Source organism: Pelobates fuscus, chromosome 2 (genome assembly GCF_036172605.1).
Source record: "Pelobates fuscus isolate aPelFus1 chromosome 2, aPelFus1.pri, whole genome shotgun sequence".
NCBI classification, from domain to species: domain Eukaryota; kingdom Metazoa; phylum Chordata; class Amphibia; order Anura; family Pelobatidae; genus Pelobates; species Pelobates fuscus.
In genome coordinates this window covers 143,239,116-143,260,883 of record NC_086318.1, presented here as the reverse complement: position 1 = coordinate 143,260,883, position 21,768 = coordinate 143,239,116, and the positions used below count along the sequence as shown (strand labels likewise).

The following is a 21,768-nucleotide window of genomic DNA, read 5'->3' as shown; positions in this document are numbered from 1 at the left end:
GTAAATGATTTAATATTAGCAATAATAGGGACTATTTACTATATAGTGAATTATAGGGAATTTTTAAGGATTTACATATTTAAGGTCAAAATTAAAGGTCAGAATTAAAAAATATGCAACTTCAGAGTTAGTCACATAAAGGGTGCATTGTCATAACATTAAAGTGACTTAAAACAACATCCCAAGCACCATAAGCACTACAGCATTCTGTGGTGATTAAGGTTCCAGGTGTGCCACGGCACCGCTCACATTGTAAGTATTCAAACAGTTTTTGCATGGTTTAATTTTTTACATTCGGACCACTGTGAGCTGCTCCTCACCTCCACTACTAATGCCAGAGAGCTGGGAGCAGCAGGTACTCTCAGCCAATGATCTAACTCCTGGTTTAGCACTAGAGAACTCAAAAAGGTTTCTGCTTAGGAACGTCTGGCTCTCCAGCATTAGTAGTCGAGGCATGGAGCAGCACCTGGAGGATTCCACGTAACATGGCAAACTGTTCGAACCCTGCCTGACTGCTTCCAATTGGGGGAGTGGGTGGTAGTGCCAGGAGTGTTCCTTTAAAAGTGAATTCCAATTTCAGGCTAAAGTACCTGAATTGGAAAAACTTCAACATTGAAGTTAAATACACTTTGGATTCATGACAATGGACACTTTAGTGAAAAGCCCTGTTAGCAATTCACACTTGAAATTCCATTATCACCACAGTTTATTGCATAAACCATGTTGATAAGAGAAAAGCAGAATTTTGTCCTTCAGGACCAGGGCTAGCCAAATCCCTCTCCTGACACAGATAGGTTATTGGAATCACTGAAATAGAGTTACAGTAGACAGTGGAAGTTTGTTGCTCGTGTATTGGGCTACTGGAACAATAAGGTTATAGACAATTAGATCACGCTATGCATGTGGAGTGGCTGGACCACATTTCTATGTAAGGCTTCTTATGTGTTAATATTTGCTATGATATATCCAAATTAACCTCCACCACTGGGATAGTTGCTTAGTTGCTGATTAAATGTAACTGATTAAAGCGGCACTGTCACTTTGCAGTTTTTTTGCTTTTTTTTTTCAAATAGTCTTTGTTTTGTCCTTCTATTTCTATTGTTATAATTTTTTTTGTTTAATTTGACCTTTAAAAATTGTTGGAACTCTTTGTCAATGGGTGGAGCTCCACCCAGGTTCTTTTTCAGCTGCAAAGTTAATTTATCCACAATTAGTGATGTCCAGAGCAGTTCGCCGGGAACCGTTCGCTGGCGAACATAGCTTGTTCGTGGCGTACGCGGTGGGTGAACATATGCCCCCTATTCGTCATCATTGAGTAAACTTTTGACCCTGTACCTCACAGTCAGCCAATCAGCAGCAGACCCTCCCTCCCAGACCCTTCCACTTCCATGACGAATAGGGGGCTGACCGACCATCGCATATGTTCACCCGCCGCCTTCGCCTCGAACAAGCTATGTTCGCCGGCGAACGGTTCCCGGTGAACTGTTCGGGACATCACTACCCACAATCCATCAGTCTAAATAATCCCACAGAAGAGCAAACTGTGAACATCATGGTAGGAGGAAAACAAAATGGCTGGTGGCCTGATAAGGTAAAATAGATTATATATTTAAATAAAGGCAAGTGGCAAAGGAGGGATTATAATCATTAAAAAGACATGTAAGCAAAGGGAAATCGAAAGTAAATTAACAAATAAATAAATAAATAAAAATGACTGTGCTGCTTTAAGAATATATATTAGATAATTTCAGTCAATAGTAATAATGAGGGAAAGTGCTATATGGTGAAACAACAGGTTACATAACCCTGATTGCCCTACTTTTGAAGCACCACCCAAGAATGACTCAATCATACACAATCAGTGTAAATAATTAAAATAAAATCTTAACATATTTGAAAAAAAATTAATGTTCAGTTAAATGTATATTGATTCACTCAGTGAAAATACATTTAAACATAAAAATGTGTAATGTTTTCAATGCATGTTTTTATACAAGTAGAAAAGCTGCACCAAGTTAAGTAAGGCTACATAGTTGTGCACTTAAAGCACCATTCACCATTCACATTAATGAGCAACTGGGAACGAACCATACTTTGACAGAGGTGTTCAGACTTTATTTTCCTCTATATACACAAATCCATTTTCCTCACTTTTGATTTTTTTTCCACTAATACTTATTCCCCTTTAGGAATGAAACAAGCTTAATTTTTGCTTTTGAATATTTTTTAGACCACCATTCTTATAGAATGTCAGACTTAGCTACTTGTAACCACTGCATTTGGTATAAGTAAGACTACAACATAGGTTTGAGCAATCTTTTGGTTTATTTTTTTCTCTGTTTTTGAAAGTTCATAATCCTGTAGCTCCCATCAGTTATTTAAACAGACTCTAATTTCTTTAAACCGGCTGCTGACTAGTGATTGGGTGGTAGCACATAAGCATTGCAGTGCAATGTTAAACAATCTGTCCTGAATTGATTACGCCTTGTTTGTGCAATTTTATACATTGAGTTTAAAAAAAATGGTTTATACTGTATGCTTATTATGATGTTTTATGTATTCCAATCCCAATTCTATTTTTATTCCATAAATATTAGAAGGACAAAATATATCAACATCATGAGATTTTTTTTTCTTTTTTTGACAATCAACTGTTCATCTGTTGAAATGAAAAAATAAAAATGTGTAATATTTTAACAATATGATTACTTGTGATTTCTTATATTTTCTATTACATAGTATGTCTGTGTATCATGCTGGGATGTGAGTGCGTGTATCTGAACATGTATTACTGTTGCTTGCTAGATACTAGATGGGTTTCTGTATCACAGTTTGTATAGGTATGTGTGAGGGTTGCATATACTTGATGAACAGCAAAAATGCATACCTCCTAACATTGGGAGGTATAAGATTACGAAGGGTGGGCAGGCCTTGGGAGGTGGGGACATCACCATTGATGCAACTTGCACTGCTGGCGATTGGAGGGTCTGCCCCTTTAACTGAAGTGCAACTCCAACCTACATAACCTTGCAGAGAGCACTGCTAAAGCACTCTCTTATTGCCTATGCAGAGCGCTCACGCATTGTCCTGCCTAGATCCCAGGTATTGCGGGATACAATTACAGTGATATAAATAGTGCCAAGATATTCTGCAGTGCTGTACCATAGATAAGACTAGACAAATATTTAATTCTAACAAAACACATTTGAAATATGAGAACCGTAGGTAAACAGCTAAAAGAATATAAAAGAATAAGAGAAAAATATACAGAGGGAAGTGAGGTAATCAAATAATTTGGAGATATCTGAAGATTGGTGATTGGGAGGGGGCATAGTAGGCAGCAGAGGAGGTGTTTAATGGATGAGTTGAGGAGCTCTAAAGAAGTGAATTTTTAAGGTTATTTTGAATGATTGCAGGGATGGGGACAGGTCGAATGTGACACGGGAGGTAATTCCATAAGGTGTAGGCTGCCAGTTGAGAGTGTTTTGTGCAAGTACAAGAAAAGGACAGTAACTGGTGAGCGGTGGAGCAAAAAGGCTGGGTAAGAACATATCTGATAATGAGGGAGGAGATAAACGCAGGGGCTCAGTTATGTAGAGGCTTTAGGTATGGACAAAAACGTTGAACCAATTCCTAAATGGAACCAGAAGCCAGTTCAGTGCAGAGACTGTGGGATGAGTTTGAGAATTGTAGCATGTAAGATAGATAAGTATTGCATGCTCATAACAGACTATAGAGAGCCATCGGGGCACTCTTCAGGAGAATAAACAGAGGGTTACAATAATCAAACAATGAGAGCCTCAACAAGTATTTTGGTGGCATCCTGAGTGGAAAAAAGCCAGTGTGAAAGTGACAGAATTCAGTGAATAATTTGATCTAAGAGGTGAAATAGGTCACCAAAAGACAATGTGCCTGCGGGGTAAAGGTATGATAGCTCAGTTTACTTGAAGCTCTTGCAATGTTTCTAATTCTTGAAAGGATACCGAATCTTCTAATTGCTTTCCAGCATTGACTTCTATTATAGATAGTAACTGGGCCGGGCTTGGTGACAACTTTACCTACAAATTTCCTGCCCATTAGTCATGTGTTATGGCAATTTCTCCCATACAATGCCTTTTTGCCATAAACCTGGCACTTACGGTAATAAACAGGTAGACTGCACATTTTTGCGCTGCTGCTTGCCACCTACTTAAAATTTAAATGCCACCATCTAGCTGACAGAGGATGGTGGCTATCAGCAAAATGGTGTCACCTTAATATTGGGGTAGACATTTGACCAAGCACCCCAATAGCCACATCAAAGGGTATGGCAGTAGGAAGCAGTGGACAACCCTGCTAGCCACCGTTTCACCTTTAGCCCTCACTAACCGCAATGAATAAGTGGCATCAGGGTGCACCAGGTCACACCCATAATAAATATTGCAATTCCCCTTCCCAAAGCATAGGGGATTTTGTAGGACGTATTGGGCTGATTCTAGATAAGTGAAATATCTAGCTTTGTCAGCTGATTATGTTTGAAATTTGAATCCCTCAGCTAGTGGTTTTACAATGTTACATACTGAGGAGTATTTTCATCTGTTACCAGTTTGAGCCAAGCATTTGCAACTCTGTAATGTAATGTTACACTCATAGCTCTATGTTATTAAATCACTATTAGAAGGACTTTTTTTTTTTTTTTTTTACTAGTATTTATATTTAACTTGATCAATCAAACAATTGATTTCCTATTTGTGAGTATTCTAACTTGCAGACAAAATATTTTTCTGGCACCAAACTTGGAACCACAAAACTAGGGAAATGGCTTGTCTATTCTATTGGTGTTTCTGAGCTGCAGAATTCAGACATATCAAACAAGAAGTCTAACAAGAACCCAGACTAGTAATCATGGTATAGTAGAGTATTGATTTTTACCAGGGTAGTTGCTAGGTGGCACAAAAGACCAGGGGCTTTCATCAGAGCAAATGTAATGGCTTTTCCCTCATATATTAACTTAAGTCCTTCTAAAGCAGCATTATACTATACCCAAAGTCCAATCCCAAATGCTAAGTGTATCTATAAATCACACAGTGACAACAAATCTTTGATTGAATTCAGATATACCTGCTGTATTAAACCCAAGCCATGAACCCTGCACCCACAGCAATACCCCCACACTGAGCTGTGTAATTCACTCCAAATATGGTGCGTTAAAGTGGCACTATCACAAATTAGGTAATTGGAGGTGTTATTTCTCTCGTAATACAGGGGACAAAGGTAACAATGAAGAGGTGCCAAAATTAGACCCAGAGCTCTTCAGATTCCCGCTCAGGCTTCTAGCCCCTGCCAGAAACACTCTTGCTTTTTATTCCCACTCCTCAATCTTTGTTGCAGATTTTATTGATATTTTGATATCCACAATTAGGTAATCCCTAAATCGATCAATTATTAATGGTATTTGAAGATTGTTTTCATTGTTTAACTGAAGGCCTTCTGGTTGCATGCAGCAATCCATGGCTGTCATTTGTTCTCCATCCCAAAACATTCTTAAACCTATTGATTATGTTGAATTACAAGATATAAGCCATGCGCGGCTAAAATTCAGGTATACATATATTTTAGGAACCTTTATTTTTCCCTAGCCTCTATACCTATACAGTATAGAGAGGAACATATTTCAAATGAGGACAGATTTAAAGGGACACTCCATTGACCTAATAAAATAAATCACTGTTAGTGAAAATATGTAGATATGCCCACAATGAAAATATGAATGCATTTTATTAGTTGAGGGAATATCTAAAACAGCTTGAAAAAGCTATAGTTCTCTTGCCTAAAGTTCTCTTGCAAGCCCTCCACTTCTAAACCCGCCCAGACATTCTGTCCATACACAGACTTCCCAATGCAGATCAATAAGAAGTCTTTGCAAGGCAGGTGCTCTGATAAAATGCCTGCCTCTTTAATTTAGCTCCACTGAGCAGAAAAACACAGGATAACAGGACCAGTTGTCTGATTGACAGTCAGGGGGTGTAATAAGTTTAAAGGAACACTCCAGGTGCCAAACCATGTGGTTCCTGTTGCATCCTGGTTTTGGCAGAGTGAGATCTATAGCGGTACTAGCTCACCAGAACCATTGGAGGAGTCACCCTTAAGGCGATATTAACTCCATATTATTGTGATTGCTACCAGTATGAGTATCATTGGATATTGGTTTTGACATATTACACTACTATTTATTCTTAACAGCTGTATCCCATTGTGTTCCGTGTATATTAACAGGACCAGTTGTCTGACTGATAGTCAAGGAGTGTAACAAGTTTAACCCCTTAAGGACACATGACATGTGTGACATGTCATGATTCCCTTTTATTCCAGAAGTTTGGTCCTTAAGGGGTTAAAGGAAACCTCCAGGCATCATAACAATTTAATCTAAATTAAGTTTTTGTGGTGCCAGGAGCCCCTAGGGTCACTCCTAAATTAATCTCGAATGGTTTAAACCCAAAGTTGCCTCCAGCGGCAATCTCAGCTCCCCCCCAGCATGGCATCTTGCTTCTGAAATTTCACTTCCAGGAAGCCCGGAGTGCCGCCAGGCAGGGGTGCCGCTGATTGAATGAGTGCAGTCAGCTGATGCTCTCTGCCAATCAGTGTCTCCCCATTCACAAAATGTGTTTGGAAGAGGTTTGTAGCTGACCACCCTCAGACAGTCAGTGGTGCCCCTACATGGCAGAACTTCACGCTTTCTATAGGGGAAGCTGAGATTGCCACTGGAGGCAACTTTGGAGTTAAATTGTTTGAGAATGGTTTAACCCCTTGAGGTGAGAGTGACCCTCGGCGGCCGTCTGGCACCATAATAACTTAAGTTGAAGTTCCTTTAGTGCCTTTAATTTAAAAGTGTCAATTTCTATTGAAATCTGCACTTTTTGTAAAATTAAAAAAGAGGATACACTCTTCACACATAAATTATTTCACCAAGCCGAGTGATGGTTTGTTTTTTGGTCTATAGTAATGCCGTAACTGATTCTATATCCACCAGGGGTCAAGTCCTGGGGAAAAAAAGTGTGGGAACTCACCCAAGATCCACCGCCGCCCCCCTAAAAAAATCAATAAATTATACACTCATATGCATATATAAATGCGTGCACACATAAACAATCACACACATACACTTACAGACGCACACACATACTCAGACACACACAGACATACACTCACAGACGCACACATATTCAGACACACACGCGCACACACACACATACTCAGACACTCACACACACACATACACTCACACACAGAGACACACATACTCAGACACTCACACACACACATACACTCACTCACAGACACACACACAGACACACTCAATTTATTTATATTTGTAACATTTACAAATGTCCACCCAGCCTCCCTACCTGGAGAACTGGCATGGACCTGTCCCTGGGGTCCAGTGGGGCTTCAGTGAGGCAGGCGGCTGTCTACCGGTCAGACACGGCGAGGGAGCTATGTTCTCCCAGCTCTGCTCCCTTGCACCACTGTCTACTGATGCCGGGAGCCGGGATATGATGGAATATGCTCCAGGCATCAGCAAAAGAACACAGCTCCCTCGCCGTGTCTCACCAGTAGACAGCCATGACGGGGGAACACGGGGGGGCATTTGGGGGCGACATTTTTTGCCACCCACTGGTTAGTGCCTGCAGGGGGAACGGCGTTCCTCCTGTGAAATATAGTGCAGGAATGACATTCCCAAGTGTTCCTGCAGTACTCGAGCCCTGATATCAACGCTAGGTGAAAACTAAAGTAATAAACTCAGAAAATGTGCAGTGAAACTAGACAAACAAGAATATGCAAAAAAACTAAATATCTATATACAGAGTTCAGCTACAGGATATCAGAGCTGCAGATTTAATTTCTGGCAAGCCAACCTAGTCTCTCGTACTTTTGAAGTTGAAAAAATTGTAAATATAATCCAGGATGCACATTCGAAAACAATTGAAAGTTAAAGGTACCCTTGATATTAATACGTTATATACAATAAATGAAAGTGCTTAATTACCAGGCTTCCACTGCATAAACTAATTATAGAAAATTAAAATAATGTACATCATTTAAATATATGTGTGTATAATAGAAGAATAAACAGATGCAAAAATAATTATGGCTTGGTTTGATTTTTTTTTAATGAGTAGAATAAAAACCACATAGTCTGATTACTACTGAGATGAATTTGTATTGTATTTGTGTAAACAATCCATGTTAACACATGTAACCGCAAATTTCTGATTGTTTATTGAACAAATCTGTAATAGATGGCACTGCTAATGAAAGAAAACAGGTCTCCGCTTGCATTATCTTGCAAATCCTTGAAGCACTCGGGGATGTCAATGGTAGAATAGGTCTTCTACAGGTGTATAATGAGATGAACACTGAAGATACATAAATGATTTACTAACACTGTTAAAAAATAACTTCACAGTTTTCTTCGTACTGATTTTACTTGATTGATATGTCAAGGCATTTTCTTAGATTCAGGAAATAATAATTTGCCATCTCCAGGGACATCTTCACACACAGTATTTCCAAAAGCAAGCTGGAAAAAAAAGGTAGAAGAGAAAGGTTAATGATGAGAAGACAAGAATTTTTTGTTCAACGGCATTTACAGTAGCAAGACAGTGACAGTCATTTCAGAAGTACAACTGAATAGTATCTGGGATTATTCGCCACAGTAGATAACAATAACAATTTAGAATTATGGCATATCCTAATTACCAATGTTAAAATAATATTAAAAGAAATTGTTAGATATTGAGTTGAAATGGAGCTTTATGATCTATTGTGTGCTATGATACTTTTCTTATTCTCAGGTACCATTGGAACAGTGAAAGGGTGTATGAAGTATATGGTTAATTCATTTTTTTACATACAGTAGTGTTTATTAATATTCAAATTGAACATTAATATTTCTACAGAAGTGATGCAGCACACCTCGTTTGTTAGGATGCGATGGTGACAGCCCATCTACAGCATATGACATATCTGAGGTCTTTGATTCCAAAAGCTGCTCCTTGAGTTTCTCCAGCTATGTAAAAAAACACAGTATATTAGATTACATTATTTTTTTTTACATAAAACATTACATTTGTTTCTAAAACTATACGCAAAAAAAAAAAAAAAACTACACTCTGTTTGCTGTAAATCATAGGGCAGGCATAGGCAACCTTCGGCACTGCAGATGTTTTGGACTACTCCTCCCATGATGCTTTGCCAGCATCATGGGTGTAAGAGCATTATGGGGGATGCAGTCCACAACATCTGGAGTGCCAAAGGTTGCTTACCCCTGTCATAGGGCTTTAATGTAGTAATCTCTGAACAGTCAAGAAAATACTTTACACCTTTCAGCCAGTAGCTGTATCTGCTAGTATTTGTATTATCTTCTGTACTTATCCTTGAACCCCTTTTACCAAAGAAAAAAGAACTACTGCCCATAGTATTATTGACCATGACTTTTGCAAATAAATCTATTAGAGAAGGTTGAATAAACCCACACAGCAAGCTTGGAAAACCAAAGGGAAGTACAGACTTGTTCCTATGACACTTCTGAGGGGGGTGTATTTCCTTCTTTATTTGTTTCAAATCGATGTACTTATAAACAGCTATATTAAAGGAACATTATAAGGTCAGGAACACAAAAATGTATTCCTGTCCCTATAGTGTTTAACCCACCATTTAGGTGGCTTGCCACCTCTTAGCCCCCCTATAAAAGTTTAAAACTCACCTTATTTTCACTGCCACGTGGCTCCGCCCCCCTTTGTGACATAATCAAAATGGCCGATTTTTAGCCAATCCAATGCTTTCCCATAGGGAAAGTGTTCCCATAGGGAAAGAATTGGATTGGCTAAAATAGACACGGGGGCAGGGCCAAATGCCGTTTTGGCAAATCAGGACCTCCTCATAGAGATGCATTAAATCAATGAATCTCTATGAGGCAAATTCAGCACTGAACGTCAGGGCTGCTTTTTCGGCAGCACTGACCCAGGAAGCACCTTCAGTGGCCATCTAAGGAGTGGCCACTTGGAGGTGTCCCTAAAGGCAATGTAAACACTGCCTTTTCAAAGAAAAGGCAGTGTTTGCATGAAAGAAGCCCGAAGGGAACTATTATACTCATCAGAACAACTACATTAAGCTGTAGTTGTTCTGGTGACTATAGTTTCCCTTTAACCCCTTAAGGACCAAACTTCTGGAATAAAAGGGAATCATGACATGTCACACATGTCATTTGTCCTTAAGGGGTTAAAGGGCATACTAATGGACACCTTCTTGCAACACAAGCTAGGTTGTTACGGTGCTTGGATTGTCCCTTTTGTATTAAAGATAAATACAAAACTTTAAAATCAAAACATTGGTACATATGTAACAACGATTACATGCCCTGTTAGGTACAATATGTGCATGACATCTATTTTAAAAATATATTACATGTTTATTGCAAATCAGGTATTTAAATAGTCAAGTACATCTGATAACTGTGAATGCAATGGGGATGTTTAACTTCTCTGCCAATATATTTTCAAACTGCATTGACTGTGTATGTAGAAAATAAATACAGATACACACTATTCACTGACAACTATACAACGGATATAACAATTCCTAAACTCTATTCTCCCTTTAGGAGGACTTTTAACTACTCATTCAGACTGTTATTTGCAAATTCTGAAAGAGACTTTCCATATAAAATGCATGAGTTTACTCTTAGTAAAAATTGAGATTATGCAACAAAAATCACTATATTGCATATCTGACTTACAATTTTTTTTAAAAAAAATACCAAAATAAATGACTCTCTAAAGACTGTGGTTCTTATTCCTTTTGCTTCTTATTCATTACTCATTAAGTGATATTAGGATGTTGTAGTCCATCATCATTTTCATTGAAAAGTATATCAATGATGAATAGTACAGCAATAGACCCATGAATCGTTTCTTGAAAAGGATGAATGAGGAGCATGTCAGGTATCTACCATAATTAACTAAATCTTGCATATCTGGAGACATTCTCAATTGGGTCTGAATACATACGGACCACAATGGGTCTGAATTAATACATTTTGGCTGTCAGTTTAAGTGTAACTCGGGTACATTTTAATTAATACCCAATAATTATTTTGCCTTTATCTGACCAATTTAATGAGTACATGTGCCAGGCTAAAATTTAATGAGTAGACCCATGAGAATCATCTCAGTAACAAATGTGATTGATTCCAGTTTGGACCATCAGTTAACAAATCGCTCATCTGAACAACTTTCCTGTTTCCTTGTATTCAAACTGTAATGTTCCCTTTTAGCCAGACACATTATTAACTAATTTGCCAGGTAAATGATCTAACCCATAATCTATCCTCAGTGGTTAATGTTTTTGATCTAATTGTTTCTTTAAGTTTGAGATTCCTTTTTAAGTTGATGCCTTAGTTCTACCATTATCTTATACTAAGTATCTGTGTGTTGTGCCATTCCATGCTTGAAATTGATGTGGTTTACCATTGTTAACACTCAAATATTATTGAAGTTCCCAATCTCTATCTCCATTATTACTTTTACATTGACTAATGCAGCAGGCAGAGTTTGGCCTTCTGATCCTGTCTGCCTTCATATACCGGGCATCAAATTCAAGTCACAATAAGATTGGCTTTCTATAACAATACTTTACTTATCAAATCATCCTCAATTCCTTATTTAGAGGCTCTCTGTTTTATCATGTTATCATACAAAAATATGTTCTATATGATGCTATATCTAACAATGGCAAAACTCCTTTTTTCGACTTTGGCTTTAGGACATTTTAATTCAGTAAAAAAATAAAATGCACTCAGACAGCATTATTAATAAATATTACCTGTTCCAGTTCTTCTAGACGGCTTTCAAGCTCCAATTCTGTAAATGAAAGTGTAGTGTTACAAAAATATATTCTTGGTCACCCCTTACTCAATCAATCATATATGCAGTGCTTCTTACCAAAATTTGAAGGTCTTCTTAGAGGAATGTGTTTATTAAGGAGGAATGATAATAGCATATCCTGATGATGAATATCTTCTTTCTCTGGAAACAATTCATTGTCTGGAAAACATTAAATTCAAATTACGAAATGTTATCAAACATGTCCTCATTGATCAAAATCTTTGGACAGTTAATTAACAATTACAATATTTTAGGCCGATGCCTGCTCTGAAGCATTACAGTTAGAATATTGTGAATAGTTTTCATATTGACGTAGTAAAGTAAGGAGCTCAGTAATTGCTATCCCGAATAACTAAATAAATGTGTAAAAACTAATACCGTTACAAAATGGGACACTGCCACAATTTATGTAACCATAAGATGCATGCATTTTAGCATGAGCATGGTTTCATAGCACTTTGCATATAATATCACACACACACCAAAAGCTGATTTAATGTGCCACTAAATTCATAACCAATGTATAACTACGATATACATTTAGTTGATTAAGTTGTAGAAAATTTGATTGTGTCTAATCTTCATTGCAGAATGCAGTATCTTGCACATAACCGTCCACGTTTTTATAGTGTATTTCATTTAAATAATTATCTTTTTGGCCAATAGTATTTGCTACAAATATTTCTAAATGACAAATATACAGAGGAACATTTTGACCTAACTAAGCTCTCTGAAACATTTGTAGATGCATAACTAAACAGCAATCTACACACTGTAAAAAAAAACACTTTAACCCCTTAAGGACCAAACTTCTGGAATAAAAGGGAATCATGACATGTCACACATGTCATGTGTCCTTAAGGGGTTAAAAAGAAGTTAAAGACGTACCTAATGCCATGGAAATACATAAGTATTTCAATATAGAAGAGTAAAATCATACTAGAGAAGACATATTGAAACATGTACCTTTTTAAACCAAAGGAGCTTAGCATTAAACATGTGACTAAAGTATTTATCATTAGTATTAGTAAGACTTTTTATAGTAAATATTCAGCAACAATATACAAAAACAATCGTGATATATTTATTCCACTTAGCACTTAACTTCGGTGAATGCCTCTCATAAACACTATACGTGTATATCTGCATCTGGAAGATTCAAGTTATGTTTTCAAGTATTCCTACATGCAAATTAATAACCAAAATAGAGCGTACATGACTCAGGCAGGCCACAGCATGATTGCTTACTGATACTACTACGAGATAGCTAATCAGATTGGATAAATCTCACTCAGGCAAATGCTCAAAGAGAGCTTCTAAGGACTGTATCATTTATGCTTCATTTAGGTTCTGGGTTGAGAAATGGGTAAAATAATGGATTTGACAAATGGATTGCACGATTTTAATATTCAGAAAGCAAGAAGGTTTGACTTATAACTAACTGTAATTAGATATATAAACATAACCTTTGCTGTTATCATATGAAACTTATATTTTCTAAATATCATAATGCTTAATATCTATCTATCTATCCATAAATATATACACATGCACTCGTAATATATAGAATTATTAAAACCTATGTAAACATACCTTGCAATAAGTAAGGCTTCCCTTGAACAGACTGCATAGATATTGTGAACAGGAAAGTTAGTGTCCCAAGGCACAGATAAACTGACGTTTTATCCATCTTTTTTCCTCCAGGTGACGGAACAATGTTGAAGCTTTGTTTTGAATGTGCATTTCCATCATCTGTGCTCACTTTTAAATGGTGGCAAGAGTCGCAATTGTGTCATCTTCCAAAATATCCGAGCGAATATAATTCATCCTGTCAATGGTATTCAATTCTTGGAAAACTGACAAATGAACTGAGTGAATTCTTGACGTCAAACCTAGGTCAATCTATCTTGAATATTACCCATAAAATGAGTACGTGGATACTCATGCTAAGTACAAAGAAGAGACTGGTGGCTGAATCTTGGTAATTTATAGTTACATTTCCATGCTCTCAATTTTAATTACGCTGAGATCTTTGTAATGAAGGCTCTCGAATCACTAATTGAATTGATTTTAGAACTCAGGTTTTTACAATGACATTTACAGTTCATGGCTTTCTGCTATGGGATTAGTTCAGAGAGGAGAATGATAAAATGAGGAGCATAGGTAGACTGAAGACAAATCTGAAATTTATCAAACGGGAAAAGCAGGTCTTCAGAGGTGTCAAAAGAAGTTGTAATACATGGTGTTTCTTAAGAGAACAGAAGACAGAAATTGACCAGTGGCTTGATTAATTTTAGATGGATGGATGTCCTCTACAGCTGGTGACTTCAGGTGTGACACTAGAATTCTTCAGTTATATGTCAGTGTCACATTTCTAATTTTCTCTGCCACTGATGGGAGATGACACAATTTCAGTTGGGAACATGACAAACAATGAGTATACAAGTTGCGCGTCTCATGGATATTTATTATATATGTTTTGTTTGTTTGTTTTTGCATTGGATGACTGCAAGAATTGTTTAGTTATGTTTATGACATTTGTACTTTTTTCACAAGGCCCTATGTACAGTCACTATGTAATTAGGGGCTATCCAATAAAACATTAGTAATTGTAGGACTATCACAGGAGAAATGAAATAATTATCTTATTTTCTAAAATTTGAGGGTTGGAAAGATCATAAAGAAGCACAATTTGCATTCATTAGTAGATGATTAATGGAAAAGTAAAATATAAACAATGAGGTAACATCATAAAATATCAGACCTTTAGATCGTTTTTTTTTTTGTTTTTTTTTGCTTCTAAGGTAACTTTACTAGCAGACTGGACCAAATTGTTCTAATTACAAATATGCGTTATTTTCTTTCTTAACTACCTTTTTATTCCTGTTATAATTTATAGGTTGCAACAATAATAATGAAAGTTATGTTATTAAAACTAAGCAGTTGGCCCCAGAGCAACAGCTTTGGTGATTCCTAGTTTATTGTTCAATGTTTGTAGTAAAATATTGTACAAGATTTTCTAAAATGTGTAGGAATATTCTTACTAAAACATCTTTTTTCTAAAGTATATTTAAAAATGAAGGCCAATAATTTAGGATGACATGCATTCAGTTATTGACTGTCAATATTTACAGCTGTTCCTGTAGACTTTATGTCAAAGGACTCATACACTGGGGGGAATCAGACACTAATCAACAAATGTTTGAACATTAGTCAGTGAGCTGTCTAGAAATCTGATCTTAATATAAAGTTAATTTAATAAATAAAATATGCATAAAGAGAGGGGGGGGGGGGGCAGGCTGTCAAGCTGACAAGAGGCCATCTTTCCCAGTTCTGGTCCTAAGCACATACAATCTATATAAATAGCATTCATTAATCAATTATATATATATATATATATATATATATATATATTTATATATATATAAATGTTGCTGGATTTGTTCGAATCTGATTGACCCATGGGTGAGGAAACGCAAACATCTCCTGCCTAATCCCTACCATAAGCTGGTCTTACTGTGGCCTTGGAGGAGACAGGCAACATATAGTTGGACCCGGATGTAATAACTTGATGGAGGGTCCCTATCATGAATCTGGTGCCTATTTGTAAATTGGAAGACAAAGTCACACTTTGATCATTGAGGCCTCAGACACCTCTTCCAATATGGCATTAGAAGTGGATTTATAGCCTGGCCATAAGCCAACTTCACCCCTCAGAAGCTCTTACAGCCCACCATAACAAGAACTCAGAAGGGATAACAGATACATGTCACTAGAGAATTTGTTAAATCTTTTGTGGATTTGAGAAATTGATTGGACACCATTAAGACTAAAGCTGGGGAAAACATCAACAGTCACAATGATTTGGTGGATAATTTTCTTACACTGGAAAAAACTATAAAACCCTGAAAATGAACAGAGCTGACATTAAGGACTGATCTATGCATTAGTATTTAAAGGGAAATGCTAAGTACCAAAACAACTTTAGCTTAATGAAACAGTCTTAGTGTATAGATCAGGCAAAGGCAACATTCGGCACTCCAGATGTTGTGGACTACATCCCCCATAATACTCTTACACCCATAATGCTAGCAAAGCATCATGTGAGGTGTAGTCCAAAACATCTGGTGTGCCGAAGGTTGCCTATGCCTGGTATAGATCATGACCCAGCAGTGTCAATGCTTAATTCTATGCCATTTTCTTCTGTTCCCACAGCCCTAGTCACACCTCCCCTGGCTGTGACTCAAACCTAAATTTAAAAAAAAATGTTTCATTTTCAATCAGATGCGACAACACACTTTGTTTACTTTAGAAGTTATCTCCTGCTATATTAATTGAACTTTAATCACACGCAAGAGACTCCTGTAGGTTCTAGCAGACTACTGAAGAGCAGGAGATAAAAAATTCTAAATTAAGCAGACTTAATTGGGGGGGAGAATGAAACACATGGAGGGGTTTGGGGGTAGAACGAGACACATGGAGAGGCTGGCATGAATGAGAGTCATGGAAGGGCTGGGATGGAGAATGAGACACATGGAGTGTGTCACCCAGGGCATTTTTCACACCAGGACCCAGTTGTTTCTAGTTACGCCTCTGACCCAGGTCTTAAGAGATGCAACAATTGTGTGCTGCTGGCGATTTCTAGTGAGACTTATAATTACAGGAAATAAAATGACTAAAATCGGGGGCGTGGCCTAGACTCCAGCATGGATAGTCACATGAAAGCTGAGCTCCGCAAGTAACTGAATGTAAACAACAAAACCCGGCAGAAATAATGGCATCAAAAAAGCTGCGCAATGCAGCAAGAACACCTGGCACCAACTCTGCCTCTTCTAAATCATCTCTACAGAGATTTTCCCCCCGAGCAAGCAGAGTCGGTGCAGAGTGGCAAAATGGTGCCTCAGGCCGGTACATGTGGCAGCTGACCAACAAGCCAGTCAGCCTCGGAGTGCTCCATTGAGGATACTGAACTACGGTCACTAATCACACACAACCATCCAAGGCAGACATTGCTGCTATGTTTCAGAGATTGGTGGAAAGCTTTGGGGACAAACTACAAGCTGTCAGTGCCTACATTCAACACCTGGATGACAGGGTACAGGCCCTGGAGAATGATGGCGAAGCAGCAGAACAGCAATGGTCTGACTGCCACACCACTCAGATGCTACACGTGGAAGCTATTTTGTACTTACAAAGGAGGCTGGAGGATGTAGACAACAGAGGATGGCGGAACAATCTGCAGGTGAGGGGCATTTCAAAAAAGCCAAGAGGGAAACACAGAGGACCCCATGAAGGTACTAACAACCCTTTTTAACCAGATCCTCTCTAGGCCTCTGGGCACGGCCATCAAGTTTGACAGGGCCCACAGATCAACCAGGCCTAGAAACCTTCCGCAAGGTAAACCTCGCAACCTTATATTTCATATTCATAACTTCCCACTGAAGGAAGAGATCTACCGGAGGGCCTGTCAAACCAATGAGCTGCAATATGAGGGCCACAAAGTGGACATTTACCAGGACCTCTCCCCAGCAACGCTTCTAGCTAGGAGAGCGCTGCAGACTATCAATCCCACTGGCCAAACATAAAGTTCTGCTGGACTTTCCCTTTCACCCTGGTGGTGACGCAGCAAAGCAAGGCCTACTCTATCAGCAACCCAATGGAGGTGCCAGACTTCCTGCAGGCCTTTGGCCTTCCACATACTGATGTAGAGGATTGGACAGGACTTTCTGGACAGTCTCTCAAACAACTACCTCAAAGATCCAGGTGACACAGAACACTGAAAACACGCAGAAGACAAGTCCCACATGGTGCCGAACACCCCTCCACACCTAGAGACAGGGTCGCCTGAGGACTTTCTTAGGGGTGGAAGCATATATCCTTTGCGCTAATTTAACTCACGAAATGGAATACCCTCAGGTCCACACTGTTTTAATATGTGATGCCATTGAGTTCTTAATCAATATTAGTGTACTTGCTTATGCTGGGCCCCTTTGGCCACAGCAATTGTTGATCATATTTTAAGGTTTAATCATATTTTAAGGTTATCTGGGGCCTATGCTCCGGGTGCAGTTCACGTGGTACGGGTCACACTCATGTCTGTGGTATGGGCGCAATCCGTGGTGCTACCAATGTGTCTGAAGCAATCATTCAGTTCCCCTTATGGTAACTAGATCCCCAACCCCCCGAGAGGTGCCCCGCAACTACTTGTGGGTACAACCACGTCTCCTACAGGTTTGGCACCATTCTCTCTGTTATATCCATTGCGCACTCTACCGCCAGTTCCAATGGAAATAGAGAAATTTGGAGGCCTTCTATAAGAGGGTCAACAGATGGTATAGAACCCCTGTACAGCTTCATACTTACTGGCGCGTAGTGAGTGGTAAATGTTGGAGATGCAATGGGGAACAGGGAGATATGGAACACATTTGGTGGCAGTGCCAAGACTTCACCCCCTTTTGGCAGCGGTATTAGCAGATATTAGAGATAGAACAAAAAACAAAGAAAGGGTGCACCTTTAATGTAAATAGTTTGTACAAGTAAAATAGTATAGTCCAAATAACTTAACACTAGTCCAGAGTAATAAAGTCCACAGAGGTAAGGGAAATTCTTGCAGAGCAGCAGTGATTCTTCACGGGTGCAGACTTGTAATCTGTAGCGCTACTTACCCTTTCCAAGGGCTGTCCGGGGTCCTCTGATCAAGGCACGCGCGGTCCTGCTGCTGCACGAGCCGCACGCGGCTCATCCGACGGCTGTTACAGGAAGGCGGGCAGTGACCGCGAGAAGCGGTCACGTGTCCCGCCTGACTCTATCGGGCGCGCTCTTAAAGGGACAGTGGGAGCCTAAATTGGCAAAGGCCTCCCATTGGTCCCTGTCATACCACACTCCCCATACACTTACCTTTTGGGGGCGTGGATATGACAGGGGCCAACCAAAATAGATGTTTAGGTATATATACTCACCTTTCTCCCTTAGTTCCTTGCCCTATCGTGGTTTCTGTTTCAGTTCCCTTTAGCGCTTGTTGTGTTCAGTTGTGTTCCTTCGTACTTGACCTTGGCTTTGTTTCTGACTACGTTTTCTCTTTGTCCTTATCTGTTCTGTTTGCTGGCTTGCTGTTTACTGTGTACCAGACCCCGGCTAGTCCTAGTCTACGCTGTCTCTTTGTGCCCTTGACCTCGGATCGCTCCTGACTCTGTACTCCTCTCATATACGTCGAGTCCGGCCATTCTAGGGTCCAGTAGACGTATCTCCCCTCTGTGTTGTCTTCTGTTGAGTTGAATCCTGCGTGTTGGGGTATAGTTTCGTTACATTACGATAGGGCCATGGACCCCGCAGATATCGCTCAGCAGATGGCTTCTCATGAGGCTAGATTTGTAGAGCAGGATCACCGTATGGATCAGATAGCCCAGGCTCTCCAGACGCTCTTATCTAGAACTATTCCAGCAACCACAACTAACCCTCCTACACCTCTTCTTCCTGAAGTATCTACTTTGCCTAGTACTTCGGCACATTTAACACTTCCTCCTAGGTATGGAGGGGACTCTAAGACATGCAGAGGTTTCATTAATCAAATAGAATTCCACTTTGAGATGTATCCACGTTCCTTTCCCACAGATAGGTCTAAAGTGGGGTTCCTTATGCATCAACTTACCGATAAAGCACTCGAGTGGGCTAATCCTGTTTGGGAGGCTAATGGACCTATGGTGCATAATTTCAATAGTTTCCTTACAGCTTTTCGTAGAACTTTTGACACAACTAAAAGGTCAAAGAATGCCGCCAGATCATTAATGAGAATCAAACAGGGTTCTAGGTCTGTTGCAGACTATGCCATTCAGTTTCGTACCCTTGCTTCACAGGTAGATTGGACCAACAATGGGTTAACTACTGCATTCATGGAAGGTTTATCTGACACTATATTGGATGAGGTAGCAGCTAAGGAGCTTCCTATTGCATTAGAGGACCTTATTGACTACCTCATTGATATAGATAATAGGATTCGTGACAGGCTCTATACTAAAAACAGGAATAGACGTTTGGTTACACCTATTAACCCCAGAGTTGATAAACCTGAGAGTGTTAAAGTATCTGAGGAGGAACCCATGCAATTAGGGGTTGCCAAACTCTCTGATACTGAAAAATGACATAGGAGAAGGGACGGACTCTGCCTATACTGTGGTAGGAGAGACCATATGGTAAAAGAATGTCCCTTGCTTCCGGAAAACTCTAGCACCAAAGAACTTATAGGGGACTGGCCTTGGGTGTGATATCTAATTCTCCTAAATTGCCTCCTAACCGTTTGCTTCTCCCTGTTTGTTTGCATATGGGAGAGAGTTGCATAGCTGAGCACATACAAGCCCTGGTTGACTCCGGGCAGCTGAAAATTTCATAGACTCTGGTTTTGTTAAGAAAAACAACATTCCCATCAGAGAGAAGGAGATACCCTTGGCCGTTGAGGCCATAGATGGTAGACCATTAAGTTCATGTATACTTGGGTTTCACACTTTGAAACCATTCGGTTCCAGGTCATCACCTCTCCCTCTTCTCACGTCGTGTTAGGGTACCCATGGTTACGTACTCACAATCCCATTTTCGACTGGGAGTCAGGACAAATAAAATCATGGATCGAAACCTGCCACGAGTCTTGTACTATTGAAGTCACCCCTTTGAACACTATTAACGTTCCTACTACTCCTCCTTTGTCTACTGTTATACCCCCTCAGTACTTATTTCTCAAGACTGTCTTCGATAAAAGGGAGGCTGACAAATTACCGCCTCACAGACCCTACGATTGTGCAATCGATTTATTGCCTGGCACTATACCTCCAAAGGGCAGGGTGTACCCTTTATCTGTTCAAGAAAACCGTGTCATGGAGGAGTATATTAAGGAATCACTAGAAAAGGGGTTTATTAGGAGATCCTCTTCTCCGGCTGGCGCGGGGTTCTTCTTTGTATCGAAGAAAGAAGGTGATTTAAGACTGTGTATTGATTATAGAGGTCTAAATAAAATCACCATAAAAAAATGCATACCCTATACCTTTAATCACGGAATTATTTGACAGGCTCAAACATGCTACTGTATTCACTAAATTGGATCTTAGAGGTGCATACAATTTAATACGTATTAAGAAAGACCACGAATGGAAGACGGCATTCAACACTAGATCTGGCCATTACGAGTATACTGTTATGCCATTTGGTCTATGTAATGCCCCAGCAGTATTTCAAGAATGTATTAATGACGTCTTAAGAGACTTTATTCACACATTTGTAATTGTGTACTTGGACGATATATTAATATACTCTACAGATTTACACACTCATCACAGACAACAGTTCTGAAGACCCTTCTTGCTAATGGTCTTTATTGTAAACTGGAAAAATGTCTATTTGACCAATCCGAAGTCCAGTTTTTGGGGTATTTGATTTCCGCTAAAGGTTTTCGTATGGATCCCCAGAAGCTTTCTGCTGTCATAGAATGGCCTCTACCACAAGGTTTGAAAGCCATTCAGCGTTTTCTTGGTTTCTCTAACTATTATAGACGCTTTATTAAAGGTTTTTCCTCTATTGTAGCGCCTATTACCCATATGACAAAAAAGGATGGCAACACTCGTGTCTGGTCTCCCGAGGCACTTCAGGATTTTGAATTTCTTAAAACTACGTTCGCCTCTGCACCAATTTTACAGCATCCTGTCCCCTCACTGCCCTATATTCTTGAAGTTGATGCTTCCGATATCGGGGTAGGTGCTGTCTTATCCCAAAGAGAGTCGCCTGAAAAACCATTGCATCCTTATGGCTTCTTTTCCAAACAAATGTCCAAAGCAGAAAAGAATTATGATGTGGGTAATTG

The 21,768-nt window shown here is 39.2% G+C and overlaps 1 protein-coding gene across 1 annotated transcript; it reads right to left on the bottom strand.

Annotated features, from left to right (window-relative positions):
* Positions 1 to 8,236: 8,236 nt before the first annotated feature.
* Positions 8,237 to 13,666, bottom strand: UTS2B (urotensin 2B). Its single transcript, XM_063441077.1, has 5 exons — positions 13,518 to 13,666; positions 11,982 to 12,083; positions 11,863 to 11,900; positions 8,956 to 9,049; positions 8,237 to 8,560 (listed from the first exon to the last, which is right to left on the bottom strand). Exons 1-5 carry the CDS (start codon positions 13,612 to 13,614, stop codon positions 8,535 to 8,537), a joined length of 357 nt encoding a protein of 118 aa, XP_063297147.1. The 5' UTR covers positions 13,615 to 13,666; the 3' UTR covers positions 8,237 to 8,534.
* Between the last annotated feature and the right edge of the window lie 8,102 nt (positions 13,667 to 21,768).

Coding starts and splice junctions, on each gene's coding strand:
- UTS2B (XM_063441077.1), bottom strand. CDS start 13,614: ATGGATAAAACGTCAGTTTATCTGTGCCTTGGGACACTAACTTTCCTG. Junction 11,901..11,981: donor AAGAAGACCTTCAAATTTTG/GTAAGAAGCACT, acceptor TTTCATTTACAG/AATTGGAGCTTGAAAGCCGT. Junction 9,050..11,862: donor GTCTAGAAGAACTGGAACAG/GTAATATTTATT, acceptor TTTTTTACATAG/CTGGAGAAACTCAAGGAGCA.